Source organism: Oncorhynchus kisutch, linkage group LG11 (genome assembly GCF_002021735.2).
Source record: "Oncorhynchus kisutch isolate 150728-3 linkage group LG11, Okis_V2, whole genome shotgun sequence".
Taxonomy (NCBI): Eukaryota; Metazoa; Chordata; class Actinopteri; order Salmoniformes; family Salmonidae; genus Oncorhynchus; species Oncorhynchus kisutch.
Window position 1 is genome coordinate 52,353,057 of NC_034184.2, and position 18,796 is coordinate 52,371,852.

Here is an 18,796-nt window from a genome sequence, read left to right on the forward strand (position 1 = left end):
GTTTCTATTTAGGTTTATGTCACCCATTCATTTTCAGTTAGACACACAGTAGGACCCAAAAGCACAATCAGTGCTCTAACTCCCCCTTGCACTGGTCTGGAGCAAAGAAGTGGTGACAGAGTACCTTACTAAACCACAAATGCACAATGTTCAATCACCATTTTACGGGCAAGGCCATTAAGATTATCATCATTACATGTTCCTCAAAAAATGTGATATACCCGATCAAAAGTATTTGTGGTATATGCTATCTAGAAAAAAACAAAATGACCTCTGAAAACAAGGATGGCAGAACACAGAACATTAATATCAGAACCCTTGACCAGAGAAACCCTGTTGCTGCGCATTTCATGGAGGCTCGTCACAACATTAACTCTGAGATACATTGGCATTGAACGTGTTAAGACTCTTAGGATGGGCGGAGATACCGATAACTATTATTGAGAAGGGAATTGTATTGATTCACCGTTTGTGTACTGTCTCTCCTAGAGGTCTGATATCAGACCACTTATTACGTGAATGTTACTTTACTTTGATTTGTTTTGCCTTCCAGGTTACCCACTTGGTTATTTTGTAAATATATATTTTATGGAACAATTAAATGCACCCATCTCATTGTTATTTAATTATTGGAGATATACAAATGTTTTTTGTACCCACCATGCGTCATGTCGGCAATGGTCATGTGAGGTGAAATGTGTACAGTCATGGCACAAATATTAATTTTCAAAGTCTGCTGCCTCAGTTTGTATGATGGCAATTTGCATATACTCCAGAATGTTATGAAGAGTGATCAGATGAATTAAAATTAATTTCAAAGTCCCTCTTTTCCATGCAAATTAACAGAATCCCCCAAAAACATTTCCACTGCATTTCTGCCCTGCCACAAAAGGACCAGCTGACATCATGTCAGTGATTCTCTCGTTAACACAGGTTGACGAGGACAAGGCTGGAGATCACTCTGAGTTCGAATAAGACTGGAAACTTCAAAAAGGAGGGTGGTGCTTGGAATCATTGTTCTTCCTCTGTCAATCATGGTTAACTGCAAGGAAACACGTGCCGTCATCATTGCGTTGCACAAAAAGGGCTTCACAGACAAGGATATTGCTGCCAGTAAGATTGCACCTAAATCAACTATTTATCAGATCATCAAGAACTTCAAGGAGAGCGGTTTAATTGTGGTGAAGGCTTCAGGGCGCCCAAGAAAGTCCAGCAAGCGCCAGGACAGTCTCCTAAAGTTGATTCAGCTGCGGGATCAGGGCACCACCAGTACAGAGCTTGCTCAGGAATGGCAGCAGGCAGGTGTGAGTGCATCTGCACGCACAATGAGGCGAAGACTTGGAGGATGGCCGGGTGTCAAGAAGGACAGCAAAGAAGCCACTTCTCTCCAGGAAAAACATCAGGGACAGACTGATATTCTGCAAAAGGTACAGGGTTTGGACTTCTGAGGACTGGGGTAAAGTCATTTTCTTCGATGAATCCCCTTTCTGATTGTTTGGGGCATCCGGAAAAAAGCTTGTCCGGAGAAGACAAGGTGAGCACGCACTACCACCAGTCCAGTGTCATGCCAACAGTAAAGCATCCTGAGACCATTCATGTGTGGGGTTGCTTCTCAGCCAAGGGAGTGGGCTCACTCACAATTCTGCCTAAGAACACAGGCATGAATAAAGAATGGTACCAACACATCCTCAGAGAGCAACTTCTCCCAACCATCCAGGAACAGTTTGGTGACAAACAATTCCTTTTCCAGCATGATGGAACACCTTGCCATAAGGCAGAAGTGATAACTAAGTGGCTCAGGGAACAATACACCGATATTTTGGGTCCATGGCCAGGAAACTCCTCAGACCTTAATCCCATTGAGAACTTGTGGTCAATCCTCAAGAGGCAGGTGGACAAACAAAACCCCACAAATTCTGACAAACTCCAAGAATTGATTATGCAAGAATGGTCTGCCATTGTGTCTGCCATGTGGCCCAGAAGTTAATTGACAGCATGCCAGGCTGGATTGCAGAGGTCTTGAAAAAGAAGGGTCAACACTGCAAATATTTACTCTTTGGGTCAACTTCATGTAATTGTCAATAAAAACCTTTGACACTTATGAAATGCTTGTAATTATACTTCAGTATTCCATAGTAACATCTGACAAAAATATCTAGACACTGAAGCAGCAAACTTTGTGGAAATGAATGTCTCATTCTCAAAACTTTTGGCCACGACTGTATTTGGGATGTGAACACTCAGTTTGTTTGACCTGACAAAGATCCGTTTCAGATCGAAACGTTGTCAATAAAGCGGTGAATTGGGAGCTTTAACAGTGTGTAGGCCTTCTTGTTCTATACTAGTATTCTTTATTAGCCCAACGCCTATGTTTTTAAGGATGCGCATATGACCAAACTTTGATGATGACCAAACTTTGCAGATTTAACTCAACATAAACTTCCCACTGTCACTAATGCTATTGATATTAATTACAATCAATCAAACCTACCACTACTACGGTCGCTACTACTACTTTTAGACAGCTAAAGAAAGCACACATTTTTTTCAGGAAATATACAGTTTAAGTTATTTTGCCATAGTCTGACCCGGGGAATAAAGGGACACAGACACTGGGGCGGCAGGTAGCCTAGTGGTTAGAGCATTGGACTAGTAACCAAAAGGTTTCAAGTCTGACGAGCTGACAAGGTAAAAATCTGTCATCCTGCCCCTGAACAAGGCAGTTAACCCACTGTTCCTAGGCCTTCATTGAAAATAAGAGTTTGTTCTTAACTGTCTTGCCTAGTTAAATAAACTTCAAACAACCAAAACAGATAGACAATGTTGATAGGAAGGTTGAAAGGCACCATCACATACAATGATGCTGCAAGGTAAAAGTGGGAGGCTTGAGCACATTGGCTGCTCTTTGACAGTAGGGGCAGTGAGTGCCAATTGTGTGGCATGTCATTATAATGTAAATGCCGTTGAGATGTACCGGGACACACCGCTAATATGACATAGTACATTTAAGGCGCCCATTATGGCTTGAGTGCTAGGACTACTGGCTGAAATTATATAAATATCCCACTGCATCTCTTAAAAAATAAGTCACCTCAAAAAGGTGTTTGAATGTAAAAGAACATAAACAACATTAAACAAAATTAAAAAGGTTTTTAACCGATGTTATACCCAGGTACATTAGTGATTCACAAGAAGAATAACCCCATCATGAAACAATGAGACACATCTACAGTACAAGATCAGAGAGAGCCGTTAATGAGTGAGTGTGACCTGTGAAAATAGATAGGACTCATCATGGACATAACCCGTTTTGGCATGGACATTGAGGGCTTACACCATTTTAAAGTAGTAAAAGTAGCCAACAGGGTGGGGATTCCTATGGCTTGTAGCTTCAATGGCACTGCCCATGCTGTCACAGACACTATAATGTCAGAGATAAAGATGAGTCCTCTATCTCTTTGGTGTCTGAAAATATCTGAAAACAAAACACATACTAGCTATCCAGAAGGAATGTGTGTTCCATCAGTTACCCCCGACAGAAATGGGGGGGGGTGAACATGCAAAAGACAAGTCTAAGGTACGTGATCCAAACCCAACAGACATCTCTTCAGACAGGGTTCACTGAGATTGGGAGAGAATATACAATGGCTCAAATACTCCATTATTATTAAAGTCTTGGTTTAACAAAGGGAAAATATTCAAAAACACAATTGTCACTTCCTCCATTCTAAATTATGAGTAAATCACTTATTCATGATTTAAGTTTCCTTCATTGTTTGTCATCCCCTTTCAGAACAGAATGTCTTCGTTCTTTATGAGCGTCTCCACCACCTGTCTCTGGTAGCGGATGTCATTGAGTGCCGTCATCGCATCCAAGTCTGGGGCACGCATGAGGGTGGGCCCAAAAACAATGCCAAGGTTTTCTGCATTCATCAGGTTGTCTTTATCATTTTGGGTTACCCTTTGAAGAGGAGCAGGAAAGGGTAACAGCAACAAACAAAAAAGTGTCATTGACATGCTCATTCAATGCTCATTCAAAACCATTGAGTTTTCTACCATAAAACAATTATTGCCTACTGTTAAACATAACACGCCTAGTAAAAAATATGAACATTTAATAATTAAAAAAAAGGCCTTGGTCTTTATTGCATAAGTATTTGTGCTAAGAATTTCCCTAGGTCACACAATAAGTTGCTAAACAAACATTTACTCATTTTAACACTAGAACCGCCATTGGCAGATGGTCTCTGAAGATCCGAAACACGTTGTGCATGTGATTCTTTACATCTACTTTACGCACACATTTTTGTGGTCACCCACCACATTTCTCATTGTCAATTGTGAATTGTGAATGATAATTCTTAAAGTTTTACCATTGAAACATCCATGCAGCATCTGCATGCCAACCATTTGATCTCCATCAGTTTCATGGGAAAATATATTTAGATCTTCAATTATGTACGCCTACAGTGCTGCTTTGAATCATGTACAGTGAGCAAATGTTAGAGCAGATGGTGTTAACTGTAGCATACCTGTGTTTTGTTTCAATAAATGCACATATTTTGTCTATTGGCACATGCCAATAGACAAGGTGTTACAACAAACAAACATCCTAAAAACAATTTTGTTTGTCTTCTAAGAGCATTGTAAAATACAAATACTTAGGAAAGGTCAGGGAAGGAGGACGATGTTGCAGATTTATTTTAATGGAGTGGCTGCAGTCCCATCTTCTCTGCACCCCTCTTCACGAAAGCTGAAGGTCCGAAGCGTCTGCGCATGTGCTGGATTCTCTACTTTAAACAGTCTCTGATCTATTCGTTCAGCTGCCCAGAGAACAAGCTACTCTGGCGAATTATGCTTGTTTAATAAAGTTAGATCAAAGCTGAATCAATGTCTACAAGGTCACATAATGATAGCATTCTATATTACAGAACCTAATATTGTTCATTTTACCTTTATTTTTGACCACATGAGAAAAATGTGACCAGTCACACAATCATCCTAAAATCTCATAAGAAATTAGTTCAGTACGTTATACTATTATTGTGGCGGCAGGTAGCCTAGTGGTTAGTGCGTTGGACTAGTAACCGGAAGGTTGCAAGATTGAATCCCCAAGCTGACAAGGTAAAAATATGTCGCTCTGCCCCATGAACAACGCAGTTAACCCACTGTTCTTAGGCCGTCATTGAACATGAGAATGTGTTCTTAACTGACTTGCCTAGTTAAATAAAGGTAAAATAAACAATTTACGAGTTTAAAGTTTGGGGAAGCAAATGTTCACCATAAAAATGCACCTTTATAATATAAAATACCATGCATCATCACATTTGCAGACGTGTGTAAGTTAGCCTACTATTTGAAATGTGATGACTCAATCATAACGCAATCACTGTTTGCAAAACAAGACCAATCAATGCATGGCTGAGCAAATATAGTGTAAGGGCCTGGGCTATATCAGATACATTTCTTTCTTTGCATATGAAAAACACATTTAATGCAATTCGACTACACTTTATATCTGGAGACGTTAGCAGAATCTATTTAGCCTACTCTGCTGAAACTCACAAGCAATAAAAACGACTTTGTCCATTAAAATAGGCCAACGATAAGGTGAGACAAATAGAATATGACGTCCATCTAAACTGGAGGAGGAAATTATTGTCCAAAAACAAACTCGAGTGGTACATATATTCATATGGCCGATGCTCTCAGCTGGTGGCCGATGCTCTCCGCTGGTGCCAATAAGATCGACTATAGGCCTACTGTTGTTTCTGAATTAAATTGAACATTTTGATAGCTAAAATACTACTGTCTTTCATTGCTTCTCTTTACAGGAATAGCCATTTGCTTTCCAAAATATATGTTTTCCTGTGATTGAATTTAGAAATACTGTAATATGCCTGGCTGGGCCTCTGCTTTTCAGTGACAGTTGCAACTCAACAATCATCTATTTTGTATTTGCAGCGCTCACTGCCTTTCCTTCCGACTGAAGTTAATGATCCTCTGTGGCCAAATCATGCTTTAGTAGTCCATTTTGAATTATTGTCGACAAGGAGTAGGCTAATTAGGCAATATTATTTTATCAATTTAATTCAAATTACTTAAGGAAATCTACGATCCCCCATAGTAGAAAAGTTTCTCTACTCTATTGGTCAGCTTGTCGAGAAAGAAATAGCCCAAACAGACTCTGGGAGAGTTGTGGGACGATATATTTCAAATTCATAAAACCAGTAGGCCTAGGTGCCATACATTTTTTAAAGCAATGAATCTGATGCAACAGATCAGAATGTTTAGCTTAAAACGTTGATAAACTATTTCTTTACATTATTACGGCAGCAATACGCACAAGGCAGTAGGCTACGCACAAGTTTGTATTTGGCTACCGGACAATGAAACAAAGTTGAAAACCAATAGAACACGAGAAATAAGCTACTAGTTTTAATGTCAGTAATAAAATGATTGCGTCCACTGATAGTGAGATTTTGTCTCGGCTACATTGAAGCAAGGTAAAACATCCATCATATTATGTCATAAAATGCTCAGGTTTCAAACTACGAAGTAGCCACAGTATATGCTTTAAAAACGTATACTGCCTCCAGCTCAGTGCAAAGTGGTGTGAAAATTACAAATATTAGCCATTTTTAAATTGTGGCCAAAAAACGAACATCCTAATGGCTGTCAAATGTGCTTCCACCAAGTATTGCTTCAAGGGCGCAAATATTTATGCAATCCAGACGTCTCCAGATGTTTTTGTTTTTATTGTTGTTAATAGACTTGTACATCTAATCATTGTCTCTTCTCAATGACTAGGAACTGGTATGCCTGTTTTACCATAATATACAACGATATCTGGTCTCACCTCTTTAAGTGGGCCATGAGATAACACAGTGTTTCACAGTGTGCAGGTGGCAGCAGCTTCAGACCTTCATGATGGGCCTCCAACCGCTTGTCTGGATCCGTTATCTCTAGAACCCGACAAACGCACACAGTCAGCGTCTGCAGTACAGGAACCATAATACAGTACCCAATAACAAAAATTCATAAAACGTGCTAAGTTTAGGACTAACTTGCTGCCTCCATAAACCTTGGGTAGGCGTCGTACGTGATAAGAGGAATGGGTAAATCCCTGAAATACAGTTTCAGTGCGCCAGTGATTATGTTGATGTCTTCATACACATTCACAGAAATGTCCGCCTTTTCACCATCTATTGGGAGACAGAGGGAGGATTTTAACTTGGCTATAGATGGGGCAGTTAATTAAAAAGATGCCAAGCATCCAAAAGGATAACTTAGAATGACATAGTTCTGTGGTTGTGCAGTCGGTCTAGAGATTATAAACTCAGTAGGCACTCAATGGCAGTTATCAGGTAAGGCCAATCAACAATGAAATAACTGTAATTAATAAACAATGAAATCAGTTTTTGTCCAACCTAGTTCTCCCAAATCTTGTGCTTGAAAAATGCTGTCCAGGCCTAAGTCCAATTGATACCCACTGACTGCCCCACCCAGAAAGCAGGCAACTGAATGAGATACGGTGGCAAAGAAAAAAGGACCTTGCCTCTGTCGAAAGCCAGCTTCACATCTTCAATCAGATCACTGAAGCCTGAAATTCTGTACAGGCCCTCAGACTGAACACCTCCAGTTAGAGGAGGAGGGGAGAGAAAGACAATGACGAATTAAACAGCTTTACATTTTCATCAAATTAACGTCTCTCCATTACTCATCAGGAAATTTGAACAAAGTAACATGAATATTGTTACTGGAGGTTGTCAAACCATCACCCTATAGCAAAAAAACATCCCTAGTGGGTCATTTTCCACTGCTCACCTCGAGACTCAATCTCTTGTATGCACATGTCCACCACCATGGGTCGCTTGGAATTGTGGGCTTTTACCAGTGTCGTAAGGTCACAACTGTATACTTTTTTGACATGCTTGAGGTCAGGCTTGCAGTCATTTGGCACCATTTTGGAACACTGCTTGTGGACATTCAAACCGCAATCTGGGGAGAAAAAAAAAGATGGGATTAGCAAAAATGCTGTATCATTTAATTTAACAATGCATAAAGACTGTCCTCAATGTTATTTCCAAAAGGAGATTGTGTCTTTTTTTAATTGAACCTTTATTTATGCAAGCGGTCCCATTGAGACCAGTCTCCTTTGCAAGGGAGCCCTGTATTACAAGAGCATCAAGCAATTACACATTAGAAAGAGACAAATACTTCTAATCAAGAAAAGTACAAGAGTAAGTACCCAAACTATCATGCACATCATTTCTTAAGGTCTCTGATCAATTTGCCTTTAAAAGTGGCATTGAAAACTAGAGCATGTCGGGTGGTTTGCCAAGGCTGCTGATGGTGGTAGTTTTTGTTGTTGTTGTATGGAGGGCAAATGGGAAAGTGTCAAACATACATTTATTGCTAACTTGCTACGATAGGGCTATTTGAAAGAATTAAAGTTTCATAATGCTTAGGTTGTTACAGTCACTTATGCCAGCACCAATGTACTGGCGTTAGTGAATGCACTTGACATTCTGCCAACTTTGAGAAAAATTACTATCGGAGTGGTATTTTGTGTTGGCCGATAAAGAACCTAGAATACAGCACACACAGACAGCAGTCTAAATCCTGTGACGTCAACTTCTTTCTCAGTGCAAGGTCAGTAGTGAGATGATGCTCTGATATGATTTGGCATCTTAAGGATGGCATCTCAATGATGAAAAGGCTAGTAGGCAATGAACTAATGACCACCATGTGATCTTGAGATACACACGTTTATATGACAAGCTTTTTTCATTTAATTTGACACGTTTTGGTGTTGTTCCTCACAGGCTGCTATGCAGTAGGGGCTAAAGGTGTGTGGTCTTGAAGGAGTAGGGCACAGCAAACTGGTACATACTGGTAGAGGCTAGCCCACTGAGCACCAGCCCAAAAAGAGTTTCCAGATCAAATCACTCATATCCTTAAGCCGAAATCACAGAGGGAGACTTCCGTCAACGGAGTGAAAGTTGCATGTGTGAGTGTAGCAAGCCTCCGTGCTAGGAAAAGCCGTAATAAACAGTTATATTAATCCTTGAAATTAGTCTCTCCAGACAGACTTTTTGCCTCCCACAATGTACCAATGCTCCAGCTTACACATCTGTAAAAGTTCCGGCGTATAACAAATGAGACAGAGGTGCAAGATAAAAAATGATTACAAGGGTTTGAGTGAGAGGTCTAACTGGTGTCTCAAAGTGGCCATACACACCTCTCCAATCTAATTCCAAAGCACTTTTATTACTAAAGGAAAGAGCCTTCATCTTTTTTTCCCTCTCCTAGCATTAACTTTGAAGAAATAGAGCAAGAACACTTGTCATTTTTTGTTTGGAACAAAGCCCTGCACCCCCGCCATCACACAATTACTGCTAATGTTAGGCGATTAGGCCTGGCTCGCAGTCGGCGTTTCAATTCATCCCGAAGATGTTCAATGGGCTCTGTGCAGGCCAGTCAAATTCTTCCACACCGATTGACAAACCATTTCTGTATGGACCTTGCTTTGTGCACAGTCATGGGGCCTTCCCCAAACTGTTACCACAAAGTTGGAAGCACAGAACAGTCTAGAATGTCAGTGTATGCTGTAGCGTTAATATTTCCATTCACTGGAACTAAAGGGCCTAGCCCAAACCTTGATAAACAGTCCCAGACCACACCAAGCTTTACAGTTTGCACTATGCCGTGTGGCAGATAGCATTCTCCTGGCATCCGCCAAACCCAGATTCATCAGTCAGACGGTGAAGCGTGATTCATCACTCCATCACGAACATTCACTTGTCAGAGACAAGCCACCCGGATAGGTGATGAAACTAGTGGGTTTGCACAACCAAAGAATTTCTGCACAAATTGTCAGAAACCATCTCAGGGAAGCTCATCTGCGTGCTCGTCTTCCTCACTAGGGTCAGACTGCAGTTCGGCATTGTAACCAACTTCAGTGTGCAAATGCTCACCTTCAATGGTCACTGGCACGCTGGAGAAGTGTGCTCTTTATAGATTAATTCCGGTTTCAACTGTACTAGGCAGATGGTTGACAGCGTGTATGGCGTGCGTGTATGGCGTCGTGTGGGCGAGCGGTTTGCTGATGTCAATGTTGTGAACAGTGCCCCATGGTGGTGGTGGGGTTATGGTATGGGCAGGCATAAGCTACAGACAACCAACACAATTGCATTTTATCGATGGCAATTTGAATTCACAGAGATACAGTGATGAGATCCTGAGGCCCATTGTCATGCAATTCATCCACCACCATCACGATAATGCACAGCCACGTCGCAAGGATCTGTACACAATTCCATGGCCTGCATACTCAGACATGTCACCCATTGAGCATGTTTAGGATGCTCTGGATCGATGAGTACAACAGCGTGTTCCAGTTCCTACCAATATCCAGCAATCTTTATTCCCAGTCATGTGAATTCCATAGATTAGGACTTAATGAATTTATTTCAGTTGACTGAAATAAAGTTGACTTTTTAAATTAAAAACATACCTTATTTAGATAAAGCACCAGTCAAAAGTTTGGACACACTCATTCAAGGGTTTTTCTTTATTTTTACATTGTAGAATAATAGTGAAGACATCAAAACTATGAAATGACACCTGGAATCATGTAGTAACCAAAAAAAAGTATTGAACAAATCTAAATGTATTTAATATACTTCAAATAGCTACCCTTTGCCTTGGTGACAGCTTTGCCCACTCTTGGCATTCTCTCCATCTGCTTCACCTGGAATGCTTTTCCAATAGTCTTGAAGGAGTTCCCACATGTGCCGAGCACTTCTTGGCTCCTTTTCCTTAACTCTGCGGTCCAACTCATGCCAAAGTATCTCTATTGGGTTGAAGTTGGGGGATTGTGGGGGCCAGGTCATCTGATGCAGCAATCCATCACTCTCCTTCTTGGTCAAATAGCCCTTGCGCATGCTGGAGGTGTGTTGGGTCAATGTCCTGTTGAAAAACAAATGAGAGTCCCACTAAGCGCAAACCAGAAAAGATGGCGTATCGCTGCAGAATTCTGTGGTAGCCATGCTGGTTAAGTGTGCCTTGAATTCTAAATAAATCATAGACAGTGTCACCAGGAAAGCACACCCCAAACCTTAACACATCCTCCTCCATGTTTCACGGTGGGAACCACACATGAGGAGATAATCCTTTCACAAACTCTGTCTCATAAAGACAAGGCGGTTGCAAAATGAAGGCCTGATTCACACAGTCTCCTCTGAACAGTTGTTGTTGAGCTGTCTTACTTGAACACTGAAGCATTTATTTGGGCTGCAATTGAGGCTGGTAACTCTAATGAACTTATCCTCTGCAGCAGAGGTAACTCTGGGTCTTCCGTTCCTGTGGCGGTCCTCATGAGAACCCGATTCATCATAGCGCTAGATGGTTTTTGCGACTGCACTTGAAGAAACTTTCAAAGTTCTTGAACATTTCCAAATTGACTGAAGGTTCATGGACTGTCGTTTCTCTGCTTATTTCAGCTTTTCTTGCCATAATATGTACTGTCTTTTACAACAACAAAAAATATTTGACCTTTATTTAAAACTTCTTAGAGGTAGGGTCTATTTTCCTGAATTTCTGCCTGACTGATGTGCCCAAAGAAAACGGCCTGTTACTCAGAAGCCAGGATATGCATATATTGGTAGCATTGGATAGAAAACACTTTGAAGTTTCTAGAAATGTTACAATAATGTCTGAGACTATAACACAATTGATATGGCAGGTGAAAGGCCATATAGTGGCGAAGTAATTACAATTTAGCAATTAACACTAGAGTGATAGATGTGCAAGTAGAAATACTGGTGTGCAAAAGAGCAGAAAAAAAACATGGGGATGAGGTAGGTAGCTGGTTGGATAGGCTATTTACAGATGGGCTGTGTACAGCTGCAGCGATCGGTAAGCTGCTCTGACAGCAAATGCTTAAAGTTAGTGGGGGAGATATGTCTCCAACTTCAGTGATTTTTGCAATTCGTTCCAGTCATTGGCAGCAGAGAACTGGAAGAAAAGGCGGCCAAAGAATGTGTTGGCTTTGGGGATGACCAGTGAAATATACCTGCTGGGGTGGGTGTTGCTATGGTGACCAGTGAGCTGAAATAAGGTGGGGCTTTACCTAGCAAAGACTTATAGATAACCTGGAGCCAGTGGGTTTGGCGACAAATATGTAGCGAGGACCAGCCAACGAGAGCATACAGGTCGCAATGGTGGGTAGTATAAGGGGCTTTGGTGACAAAACGGATGGCACTGTGATAGACTGCATCCAATTTGTTGAGTAGAGTGCTGGAGGCTATTTTGTAAATGACGTCGAAGTCGAGGATCGGCAGGATAGTCAGTTTTACGAGGGTATGTTTGGCAGCTTGAGTGAAGGATGCTTTGTTGTGGAACAGGAAGCCAATTCTAGATTAAATTTTGGATTGGAGATGCTTAATATGAGTCTGGAAGAAGAGTTCACAGTCTAGGTATTTATAGTTGACCACATATTCTAAGTCAGAACCGTCCAGAGTAGTGATGCTAGGTGGGCGGGCGGGTAGAGATCGGTTGAAGAGCATGCATTTAGTTTTACTAGCATTTAAGAGCAGTTAGAAGCCACGGAAGGAGTGTTATGGCATTGAAGCTCGTTTGGAGGTTTGGCATATCTATTTATTATGGCCATCGATATGTTAGCTATTAAAATCAGATCCAACAATAATATGAAGGGATTAGAAATACAGGGCTTAAAAACAATTGTGTCATTATATGCCGATTCATGTTCTTTTAAATCCACAAATTGTATGCCTCAGAGGATCTAGATAATTTTACTAACCTCACCCTGATTAACTCTATAGTCATGTCTCAGTTTACCTATTTGCTTATGGTCTTGCCTACACCTAGCAAACAGTTTTTTAAAGTATGAGGAAAAACATTAACATTTTATTTGGAATAGCAAGCCTGACAAAATTAAAACACGCCTATTTATAAAATGAATATGAATTTGGAGAGAATAAATTATTAAACGTTAAAGCATTAGACCTCTCACTAAAGGCTTCTGTCATACAAAAGTTATACTTAAATCCAAAATGGTTCTCTAGCAAATTAGTAAGAATGTCTCATCCTTTGTTCAAGAAACACCTTTTTCCCCTTTATTCTGATTATAACTCTCACCTTCAGTAATTTGAAAAGGAAATCTCCTGAATATTGCTATTTTTAAAACAAGCCATAGAAAGTTGGTTGCAATTTCAATTTAAATCGTCCAGAAAAGAAAAAAAAGGTATAAGTGGTGGAGTTGTCATACATGCAGCTAACTAAAACATATGAAAATGTCTGCTCTACCCATAATTACAACCAACTAACTGCGGCATTACCGCAAACATGTAAGGGGAAAGTGGAAGTGGGGAAAAGTCTGGTGGCCCTGCTTTAAAGACCATAATTGATTCAAGAAAATTGTGATAAATAAAAAAAAGTATACCAGTTTAATTTACTGTAAGGACCAAAAAATTGACAGCCATGGCATATAGATAACTAAATAGTTGGGAAGAGATTTTTGACTCACCGATTCCATGACATGGTTTATGGTAATACGACGCCAGATTCAAAACACAATTTAAATGATATACAATTCTTGCAACTAACAGAATGTTATTTATATGGAGGATGCAACATTCCCAGCTCTGCAGATTCTGCTGCGAAGAGACAGAATCATTAGATCATTTGTTTTGGTACTGTCCATATGTAGCCTGTTTTTAGTCACAGGTCCAGGAATGACTGAAGAATTGCAATATTTACCTGGAGCTAACCTTGCAGATAGCACTACTGGGCGATCTGAAAAGTCAGTCAATAATATAATAATACTTTTAGTAAAAACGTTTATTTTCAATCTGTAGAAACAATGAGAAGAGAAAGGTTCAGAACTTTTGTGAAACATCACAGCATAGTTGAAAAACATATGGCAAATAGAAATCCAATATGGATGGTGTTAAGAGATATTTGGGAGGGGTTGAATGGAGCTGAAGGTTGGGACTAATAACAACAAGATAACTAATGTTATGTATTGTAAAATACTGTCCATAAAAGCTTGAAATAACAGGCCTAAGAGTTGTTCACTAGTTTGCTCCAATTGGGGGAGGGGTGGAAGGGTAATAAAGGAAATATTTTTTTATAGATATGTATTTATGTATGTAAAAAGAATATGGGGGATTGGAAGTTATGCAGACAATTACATTGATGGAAGCAACAATCTGCAATATTAAAGCTGATCTACACCCTAAATAAATATTACAAATAAAAAAGCAAAAGGGTGGCTACTTCGAAGAACCTAACATTATCTGATTTGTTTAACAATTTGTTGGTTAATACATGATTCCATGTGTTATTTCATAGTTGATGTCTTCACTATTATTCTACAACGTAGAAAATAGTAAAAATAAAGGAAAACCCTTGAATGAGTCGGTGTCCAAACCTTTGACTGGTATTGTAAGTATCAGACCCTTTGCTATGAGACTCGAAATTGAGTTCAGGTGCATGCTGTTTTCATTGATCATCTTTGATGTTATGGGATGGCACGCACGCACACGTCTATATAAGGTTGCACAGTTGATAGTGCATGTTAGAGCAAAAACCAAGCCATGAGGTCAAAGAAATAGTCCGTAGAGCTCCTAGACAGGATTGTGTCGAGGCACAGATCTGGGGAAGGGTACCAAAAAATGTCAGCAGCATTGAAGGTCCCCAAGAATCACTGTAATAGCATAGTATAACATTACTCTAAGACAAGATCACCACCTTAATTTATGTTTAGGAATATGGTTAGCGGTGTGGTTAAGGCCGGGGTTAAAATCACATTTTAAGAAGACAAATTATAGAAATAGGTGTGCTTTACAACTTTGTGGTTGTGGTAAGGATTTAGAATTAGCTTGACTTGAGTTACTGCCCTGATGACAGACGGCTTCATCAACAGTTGTGTTATGTGAAAAGTTGTATTAAAAAAACAAATAACGTTTTTTAAACAAGTAGGTTAATTACCCAGCCAAGCAGATACAAGTAGTTGTAGTAATTTTGGTTGTGAAAGGCATCATAAAAAAGCTTTACCATTCATAACAATGCAATTTACCACTTGATTAAATAAAATAACAATAATGAAGGCTATATACTGTACTGGTACTGAGTCAATGTGCGGGGTACAGGTTAGTCGTACATGTAGGTAGGGGTAAAGATAATAGATAATAAAAAGCAAGTAGCAGCAGTGTAAAAACAAAATGGGGGTGGAGGGGGTCAATTTAAATAGTCCGGGTGTCCATTTGATTAATTGTTCAGCAGTCTTATGGCTTGGGGGAAAAAGCTATTAAGGAGCCTTTTGGTCCTAGACAGGTACCGCTTGTCGTGCGGTAGCAGAGAGAACAGTCTATGCCTTGGGTGACTAGAGTCTGACAATTTTTTGTGCTCTCTTCCACCGCCTAGTATATAGGGCCTGGTTCGCAGGAAGCTTTGACCCAGTGATGTACTGGGCCATATGCACTACCCTCTGTAGCGCCTTGCGGTCAGATGCCGAGCAGTTGCCATACAAGGAGGTGAAGCAACCGGTCAGGATACTCTTGATGGTGCAGATGTGTAACTTTTTGAGGATCTGGGGACCCTTGGCAAATATTTTCAGTCTCCTGAAGGGGAAAATGTGTTGTGCCCTCTTCACAACTGGCTTTGTGTGTTTGGATCATGATAGATCGCTGGTGATGTGGACACCAAGGAACATGTTCGGCCTCACTTTTCCTGTAGTCCACAATAAACTCCTTTGTCTCGTTCACATTAAGGGCCTACCGACCACTGCTGTGTCGTCAGCAAACTTAATGATGGTGTTGGAGTCGTGTTTGGCCACGCAGTCATGGGTGAACAGGGTGTACAGTAGGGGATTAAGCACACCCCCCTGAGGGGCCCCAGTGTTGAGGATCAGTGTGGCAGATGTGTTGATGCCTACCCTTACCCATGCAAATGTGATATCAGCTTTTTATTTAATACATTTGCCAACATCTCTAATCACCTGTTTTTGCTTTGCCATTATGGGGTAAACAATTTAATCAATTTTACAATAAGGCTGTAACATAACAAAATGTGGAAAAAGTCAAGGGGTCTGAATACTTTCCGAATGCGCCGTTGGTTTGAATTTGTTTTCCCTAAAATAAAAGGCTAAACAAAAATAAAACAACGGCAGTCAAGCACCCAAGCTAACTGGCTAACATTGATTAGCTTGCTAGCTACTTTAAATACAAAAATGAGAGAACAGATCACACTGACCATTTTACTCATCTTTCCAGAGCTGGTTAGACTATTTTCATGTTATCAAGAGGGTTAATTCATCAATTATTCTGCGCTCTGCCACTCTCACACCAGAGAGCTCTGTACTCAAAATAGATGACCAGAGTGAAGTTACAAATACCCTGTAGACACTTGTATGGTGCTGTATGTGACATCTCCTCAAAACCAGGTTCAAATTAGCTGTGTGTAAAAAGACAAAACACAAAGATCACAGTTCGCTTCCCACCCTCCCTTTACCTGCACATTTCACTCCCTGAGCGATGAGGCCCCACATGAAGTTGGCACAATATTCACACCAGTGGGGTCCCCGGAAGGTGTGCACCTGCAGGGGAGAGGAAGAAAGGATGGAAAACTTGGTCACTTTCTTACTGGATGGAAGGATAGATGGACATACTTGGCCTTCCCCTGGCTCTCCACAGCCTGCGCACACTGAAGGAGCCAATTGGTAATTATCCCTGTGAGAGAGATAAGCAGCGCTAGAAAGCAGACTGGCAAGTCTTAATGGTGGTTGGAGTGTGGCAGGAGTGTTTGTGAGTACCATGGTTGACAATGCCAGGATTATCATTGAAATCTAAAACGAGACCACATCAAACAAATGCCTAGTTCTGCCAGGTAATGGCGAGACCAATCAGAAATGTTCAACATTTATCTCCAGTGAAAAGCATGATTACCCAAAAACATAAATAATAAAATCACACCTGGTTTTACATTGTTATTTTGGGAATGGGAACGTGGAGGATAGGCCTCTTGTGCAAATGACAAGATAAACAACAAATGAGAAAACCTAATGGACTGGTGTTAATGCAGTCTTGCTTTTTAAAATCTCACAAAACAAAATTAATTATTGTGAAAATGAAACCTTTTAAATTATACATATTTTTTATGTTTCCTCACCTGAGTAGCCATGTTTCACTGCCAAACAAAATTAAACCATCTAGTGTTCAGTGAAATAACAATGTCAAATACAGGTAGCCTTGTCAAATAATTAACATCCAATCACATTAACTGTTAGTCTCTTGCGGGAATTCCACTAACGGTCCGTATGTAGCTGCTGCTCATGTTGGTATCTGTACTGATGGCGCAAAAGACATGACTGGGAGACATAGTGGAGTGAAAGCGCGTGTAAGACGCCACTTGGGTACATTGCAGCATCCACCGAGAGGCTCTTGCTGCCAAGGGAATGCCTTACAGTTTGAAAGACGTTTTGGACACAATAGTGAAAATAGTTAACTTTGTCAAAGCAAGGCCCCTGAACTCTCGTGTATTTTCTGCACTATGCAATGATATGGGCAGCGACCATGTAGAGCTTTTACAACATACAGAAGTGTGCTCGTTATCAAGGTGCAAAGTATTGACACGCTTTTTTAAAATTGAGAGACGAGCTTAAAGTTTTTACTGATCATGAATTTTCACTTGTCTGACCACTTGCATGATAAGGAGTTTCTCACTACAGGCCTATCTGGGTGATGTTTTTTCTAACCCTGAATGATCTGAATCTAGGATTACAGGAACTCTTCACAACTATATTCAATGTGCGGGACAAAATTGAGGCTATGATTAAGAAGTTGGAGCTCTTTTTGTCTGCATTAACAAGGACAACACACAGTTCTTTCCATCATTGAATGATTTTTTGTGTGCAAATGAACTCAAGCTTACGGACAATGTGACATAGCGAAGCACTTGAGTGAGTTGAGTGCGCAATTACTTTCCCGAAACGGATGACACAAAGAACTGGATTTGTTATCCTTTTCATGCCCCTGCCTCCAGTCCACTTACCGATATCTGAATAAGAGAGACTCATCGAAATTGCAACAAGTGGTTCCGTGAAAATTGAATTTAAATCAGAAGCCACTGCCAGATTTCTGGATTGGGCTGCGCTCAGAGTATCCTGCCTTGGCAAATCGAGCTGTTAAAACACTGATGCCCTTTGCAACCACGTACCTGTGTGAGAGTGGGTTCTCGGCCCTCACTAGCATGAAAACTAAATACAGGCAAAGATTGTGTGGGGGAAAAGATTTAAGACAGAATCTTCAATACAACCCAACATTGCAGAGTTATGTGCATGATTCCAAGCACACTCTTCTCACCGGTGGTGAGTTATTCACAATTTTCAATTAGCTTGTATTTGTTATGTAAGATAGCTAAATAAAGAGCAAAACTATTGATTATTATGTGCGCCCTGGTCCTCTAAATGCTCTGTCCACTTCCCACGAGCCAGTTTGTGACAAAAACGCACTCATTATGTTTAATAAATGTATCGTATAGTGTGTGTGGCAGGCAACAAACAACATTTGAGAGTGCTCGAGGTTGAATGTTTGAAGGGGTACGGGACTATAAAAGTTTGGGAACCACTGCTCTAGTGAAATTATATCTGGCTGATGGCTGAGATTATTTTAGGAGAATTGTTGTTGTTGCGTTTGACTGGTAAGAGACGTGATTAGCAAGATGAGGCTGAATTCTGTGAGGGTTCCCAAGCATCTGCCTAGGCAGAATG

At 40.5% G+C, this 18,796-nt stretch overlaps 1 protein-coding gene across 1 annotated transcript in view; it reads right to left on the reverse strand.

Annotated features, from left to right (window-relative positions):
* Positions 1-331: 331 nt before the first annotated feature.
* Positions 332-18,796, reverse strand: part of LOC109899556 (N-chimaerin) — a 53,870-nt gene continuing 35,405 nt past the window's right edge. The window contains exons 9-14 of the mRNA XM_020494895.2: positions 16,540-16,624; positions 7,828-8,001; positions 7,559-7,636; positions 7,068-7,205; positions 6,860-6,965; positions 332-3,961 (exon numbers count right to left, since the gene is read on the reverse strand). Of these exons, the coding sequence (XP_020350484.1) occupies positions 3,790-3,961; positions 6,860-6,965; positions 7,068-7,205; positions 7,559-7,636; positions 7,828-8,001; positions 16,540-16,624 (753 nt within the window). The 3' untranslated portion in view covers positions 332-3,789. The remainder of the gene's footprint in view (positions 3,962-6,859; positions 6,966-7,067; positions 7,206-7,558; positions 7,637-7,827; positions 8,002-16,539; positions 16,625-18,796) is intronic.